Source organism: Geotrypetes seraphini, chromosome 1, assembly GCF_902459505.1.
Source record: "Geotrypetes seraphini chromosome 1, aGeoSer1.1, whole genome shotgun sequence".
Classification (NCBI taxonomy): Eukaryota; Metazoa; Chordata; class Amphibia; order Gymnophiona; family Dermophiidae; genus Geotrypetes; species Geotrypetes seraphini.
Genome location: NC_047084.1, coordinates 472,772,562 through 472,779,013, shown reverse-complemented (window position 1 = coordinate 472,779,013; position 6,452 = coordinate 472,772,562). Strand labels below are relative to the sequence as shown.

The 6,452-nt window shown below is 39.7% G+C and overlaps 1 protein-coding gene across 1 annotated transcript in view; it reads right to left on the bottom strand.

Moving 5' to 3' along the window:
• Positions 1 to 3,425: 3,425 nt before the first annotated feature.
• The window catches only part of TRPM3 (transient receptor potential cation channel subfamily M member 3), a 492,536-nt gene continuing 489,509 nt past the window's right edge, over positions 3,426 to 6,452 (bottom strand). Inside the window, exon 25 of the mRNA XM_033962555.1 lies at positions 3,426 to 5,640. Coding sequence (XP_033818446.1) covers positions 4,176 to 5,640 — 1,465 coding nt within the window. The 3' untranslated portion in view covers positions 3,426 to 4,175. The remainder of the gene's footprint in view (positions 5,641 to 6,452) is intronic.

Sequence of the window (6,452 nt, the reverse complement as noted above, 5' to 3'; positions counted from 1 at the left end):
ACCGTTAATTGAAAATTGCAATTAAGTAGAAAATTAAAAAACAATTAATTAGATTGTAGGCAACTACCAGAAAATAGACATGGTTAGGAGTAGATTGTGGGTATGTTTTGCATCTAGGCACCTAACTTCGCTTCTCCCATCTTTTCTTGATAAACTCATCATCCCCTTTTGCTCTTCCCTTAGATCGGCTGATCAGAACTTATTGACTATACCTTCCATTAAAGAATTCTACTACACTAGAAATACTAATTTTTCCGTTGTAGCTCCAATTTTATGTAACAACATGCCACCTCAACTCCGCTTCGAAAATTCCCTCGACAAATTCAAGACTAAACTAAAAATGTAGCATCTAAATATTTCCTTTTCAACAGGATTGCAGTATATTACACGAACCGCTTTTAAGAAGCGATCCCCATTCCTGGTGTTTTATTCCCCCCTTCCCTTTAATTAATTTATTTTTAATGATGTAATTATTAACTTTCCCCTCCTTTCCCCTCAAACTCATGTTTGTATTTCTAGTTTGTCTATTTAATGTTCACATTTCCCCCTCCTACCCCCCTACAAAAATTTATTTTAACCTTTTTTAGCTTTGTAAACCGGCCAGGTGCACGTCAATGGTCGGTATATTAAAATTTAATTAAACTTGAAACTTAACTTAGGCCAAGAAAACCCTGACATAAATAGGGGGTGCCTAAGCTTTTGAAGCCTACTGATGCTTAAGTCCAAATTAGGTGCTACTAGGTGTGATTCTATAAATGGCGTTTTACTCAAGATTGATAGCCGCTATGTGCGGTATTGCTTGGCACATGTTTTAGGTGCCGTTTATACAATCGGGGCCTAAGTTCTCCCACATTAAGTCTACATTATCCAGATAGTGTAGGCTAATATGAACATGCTAGCTAGATAACATTTCCATGCCAATTCTCCATCCATCATGTCTCCTGAAAAAAATTATACACAAAAAAATTAAAAATAGCACTCAAGTACTGTATACTGGCAGGCCAAGGACTGTAAAATACTTTAGTGCAGACTTGCAAAGTGTGAAACTCCCACTTTTTTTTGGGGGGAGGGGTGTCTACTGCTGATTAGTCACGTTTCTTCTCCGAGTTGCCTCCCAGTGTCATGACAACAGGAAAGGCCTTCATAAAAGGTCATTTCCTGCTGCTATTAATCATACAGCAGCAAGAAATGACCTTTAATGAAGGCCTTTCCTTCTGCTGTGGCATGGGGAGGCAGCCTCTGGCCACTAATTGGCTGCACCAGGGGCACATGAATGAGTGGGGTAGGGAAGAGCAATGGGCCAGGCTGGGTGGAGCCATGGGTGGGGCAGGGCGGGCTGGGAATGGACTCTGAATTTTGTGGTAAGCCATTTCTTGCACGCTAAGCTGGTGTTAAGGCTTAGCATACTTTTAGCAAAAAGGGTCCCATAGTTCTTAAAAGAGTCAAAGTTAAATGGCAAATTCTTATTTTAGAATTATCTCTAAGGGTTGGTATAAAATTTAGGTTTAAAATTCGACGAACATTTTTTAGCATTTGGTTTTCTTTGTTATAGTACTTTATTTTACATTTTTATTACACATTTTCGTTTAATGTTTTTGTATTTTATAGCTATTTTATTTTGTTAACCACTTCGGACCTTGTTGGGAATTTAGTAGGCTATAACGCATTAGATTAGATTAGAACTAACTGGTGTGTCTGCTAGAATCAGAAAACAAAAGAATCTGAGCTTTGGTGAAAGACAAAAGAAGCGACAACTGTGATTTAGGGGGGTGGGGGGGTCTCCCATTAATACTGTACCATAGTGATTACCATAGTCTCTTCAATGGTTTCCTTCCACATTGTATTTACAACAAACTGCCTCAGTAAAGAGTAGGATCCTCACAGAACCAAAATCATTCTCCAAAAAATGTAATTTTGTAATGAAATGAGAATATCACAGTAAAAAAATAAATAAATAAATAATAATAATGAAGACCATGAGACCACACTCACCCTGTCCTCTCTCTGCTCTTACTTCCACAAAATTTCTTAGCTATGCAAACAACAGAATATCTGAAGTCTTATTGCCCACAGAAATTTGCCTCATGCTGGTGAGAAGATACGCAGGTTGACTTGGGGAGGATTTTCATCTTGATCCTGTTAATCATTTCCATATACTTCCATAGTTTGTAACATGAGGTCCTATGTAGTAAACTGCATTAAGGTTTTACAGCTATTACGAAGTAAGGATTTGATTCTAAAAATGATGTCCCGATTGTAGGCATCCTACCACGGTCTAACAGACCAATCGGAATGCATGATTTTTTAAAAAATCGATAGGATGTTGTTCGCCTGCGTATGGAAATGTCTAAGCATGCCTACAGGTGCCTAAGGCTGGCGTGGTTTACCCCAGAAGTGGCCATAGTTGTCCGCAGGTGTGCCTAGGTGCTTCTCGTAGGTAGGTGTGAGTCAGACGCCTTAAATGTAGGCTTGTAAAAGGCTGGCCTACATTTAAGGAGTCTGTAGAAGAAAATAGGTGCAATTCTGGAAAAGGCGCATACCCGTTTTGCAGGTGCCTACAGCGGCAAACTCCATTTCCAGAATCAGGCCCTAATTGTAGTTAATGCAGAGAAAAGTTCTTTACTGTATGTCACCAAACTGCAGATAATATGATGCAATTTGCTACACCTAGGTAGGTGGTGTTTACTGTACCATATTCTCTGGCACATTAATGGTTAAAGACAAACAAACCACAGTGGAGATGTTCAATGTTGCTGGTGTGCAATTATTTCACAATTGAAAAAAGTCTGAGCCATCGCACCAGCTTTTTTCAATTGTGAAATAAATTGTACACCAACATCATTGAACATCTCCACTGTAGTTTGTTTGTCTTTGATCGAACTGTGGAGGTTTTCTCCTGATTTTTCTGACTTTAATGGTTAATACATCTCTGTAAGGTGCAGGCCCCATGCCTTCTCCAGCCATTCCACCTCATTTTATGTCAACTGTTAACAGCAGTTGCGTTCATTAGCTCTTAACATGATACCCATACTATTTACGCTTGCTAATTGCCAACTTAACAATTAATGCAGCTTGATAAATAGGACCCATGTGAAACTTTAAACTGATAGCAGAAATGGTGTGGGGCAACTCCAGCCAGAAAAAACTGGCTAAGTTAAGACCTTTTAATAGATGTCTGCACCAGATGTTGAAAACCTTCAGATGTCCCATTATGGAAAGCATCTGTAAAGTATGATGGATTAGCAGCATGAATCTTGGTAACTTGTCACTAAAACTGTGAGATTAACCTGGCAGTGACATTATAGAGTAAAATAAAACACTGAAATGAAACAGGGGAATAACGGTACTAAGTTGCTACTCAGAGCATCACTAGTATCACCCCAGTACGCCATTCCCACAGCTCCATCTCATGCAATTCACTGAGGCAACTCTGTTGAGGACCCATGGTAAAAAAATAAATATATAACATTTAGCCATTTAATTACATTCATCCTGAGCTTGCTCAACTGTTATCAGAACTCCTATTTAATACAAGAAATCCTTTGAACTGTATTTTTCTCATGTTAATAAATACAAAAGGCATTGCTTTCTTTCAGTTCTGCAACAGATAAACCAGCTGTGGCACTAGAATTAAATACAGAAGAGATGGGTCAACTGTGAGTGTCTTTTTGCTTTTCTTCCCCATGATTAATCACAGAAGTGTTGGCATATTAGGATTTGAAAGTTAAGGATTGCTTGCTGGCGTCTGCATTGAAGAGGAACTATGTATCTTATAAGTCAGCTCAAATGCAGCGAGGTTAAAGAATTAAGATTTGGAACATATTATTCATATGCTCTTCATGGGTTAAATTTCCATGTCCTAATAATGCTAAAATAAATCTTGGGAAGTCAAAAAGTATCTTCCCATAAGCAGCACTCTGAAACTCATTTCTGCCCCTCATGACTCCATGAGGGAATGATTTTGAAAAAGGTTTCTCCAGACCCTTCTCATTTGCAAATGTCAAGAGCCAAAATGTGGTGCTTGACACCCAGAGAAAGTGCTAACCCGGCCAGCTTCAGGAGTTGGTTTCTTCTAGCATCTCACACTGTGAGATTATTCTATTATGCGAATAAAAAAAAGGCTGGGCAGAGGTAAACATAGGAGCTCAGACTTCTTGAGATGATAAGTTTTAGGCCTAGCTATGCTTGTTCTCAAAGCTATGGAAGGCGGCTGCTCTAGACAGTCTTCGCATGGACATACTGTCCCCCCTACTCTCTGGCCTAGATGACTTGCTTCTGTGGAACGGGTTTCTGAGGGCTGATGTATTTCGCTGCCTATCAAGTTTATCACTGATAGAATAGCTTTTTCTTGTCTGTGAATACATCATGTTGGGTTCATCTGCAGAATAGCTGTTGGCACGTTCCATTTTTGGAAGTGATATATTGTTAGACAGTGTTCTATTTGAGTTACTGTCTTGGGAAGATAAATAAACACCTCTATTCCCATCTTTGGCATCTTCCTCATGATCTTCATTATCGGAACTGGGATGACTTAGCTCTGCTTCTCTTTCTGGGTGGCAACAGCCTAAGTCCTCTACTTTGTCTCCAAGACTCCCAGGTGAAGTAGATCGTTCTGCACTGGTCTGAGGTGTGCTACTGACACACCTGGTGTCTATGCAGTCTGTAATGCTTGTATATTCTGCTGATTTCATTGTAACCCCAAGATTGTTGTAATAGCTCCGTGAGGGAGAAAACATAAAACTATGAGATTTCACTATTGGGGTTTCCTCAAGAATAAAAGGTGCAGTGGTCAGTAAGCGACTGCTTTTTGAGCGTTCTAAGGTGTGATACAAGGGTGGATCCATGTCCCATGGGTTTTGACTGTCTGTCATTTGTGTGAATTCTGAAGGGCATGGAGTTGTATCACTAATGTAAGAAGTGAGCTCCTCATAATTACAATTCCTACTGGAACTTCTGCCACTTGCACCAGTGGTACAACAGCCATGACTTGCTGAGCAGCTTGATATTAATTCAGTCAACTGACAAGGGTCTCCAGTGCCAGTCATATTCATTGAACTTTCACTAGGCTCTAAACCCAGGTGAGTTTCATCCATTGCAGAAACATAAATATCTATGCAAGATGAAGGCCTTCTTGATTCATGAGCAACTGACAAAGAGCTTGCTGGGGGTGGAGGTGGCTTTACTTCTTTTGATATAGAGTATGAGCTATTAGCTCGCTGCAGACTTAGAGTCCTCTCTTTGAAAAAATTTTCCATCTTTTCCAGCCCACATTTTTCCTTCATAGTCATTGTGTAAAATGAGTGGCTTCTCATACGAGGCAGTAAAGTTGGAGACGTTGGAGACATAGGCTCTTCTCCCACAGGGTCTGTGATTTCCTGGATCTTGTAGGTGTTCCCTTCTTGGCTGTTGAAACTGCTTTGTCGGACTATGTAGGCTGTGTCAGTACAGTCTGAGGAGGCCCTGGATCGTATCTTATTGGCTTCTCCTTTTTCAACTCCAGTAAGTCGTTCCATGGCTGTCACCATTCTCCCTACCATTTCTTCCAGCTGAGCAAGTCTGATATCCACTGTCTGCAGGGATGCTTTCATAAAATGCTCTCGCTCGTTCACTTCCTCCAAGCGCATGGACATGTTCTCAACCCTTGAAAATAATGAAAATAAGTTATTTCCTTTGTCAAAAGTATCATAAATGTATGTCTTCTTCAACCTAGTCTCCTTTTCTTTTTCTAGTAATCACTAAATGATTCAGATCTCATCAACTCAATGCTAAATGGAAAGCCTTTTTTGAGGATGTTCCCATCAGTGATGATCAGGAAAGTCATGTACATTTGACATATTTTAGAAAATCACACCATTGATATTTCTAGAGCTCTACAAGGCTGTTTAGTATACATATAATAATAACCGTATCAAGATATTGTTTATTAAGCAACTGGGGAGGTTTTGGTGCAAAAACAATCCTCAATGGTAGAAAAGCATTGGAGATCACATAGAGACCAATTCTACTAGACGCCTCCATGTAGACAATCAGAGGCCTCGTGCAAGAAACCTATTCTATAATGGAACCAGGGTACCTAGAATCTATTATAGAATACTAGTATACCTAACATTTAGGCATCTAGTTACATTAGCCATAAATTGTCATAAGTGCACGTATAGGAACCAACTTTTGGAAATGATTGGGGGTGCTCAAACCATAACTCACAACAAATGTCTTCTCATCCAGCAATGAAAACCCAAAATACAACTGGTAATGAGTGACCAACCTGTATCTAAATGTCAAGAACAGGGCAGGTAATGTGGACATATGAAAACTTAGGGTTCTCCACTCTCTCTTCCACAGCTTGTCAGCATCATCCTTTCTCTCTCTCTTTCCATTTAAGTCATTCATAATACTTTTCTCCAAGCAGTCCCTCTCTTCCCTCAGCCTATCTACCGTACACCACACTCTAT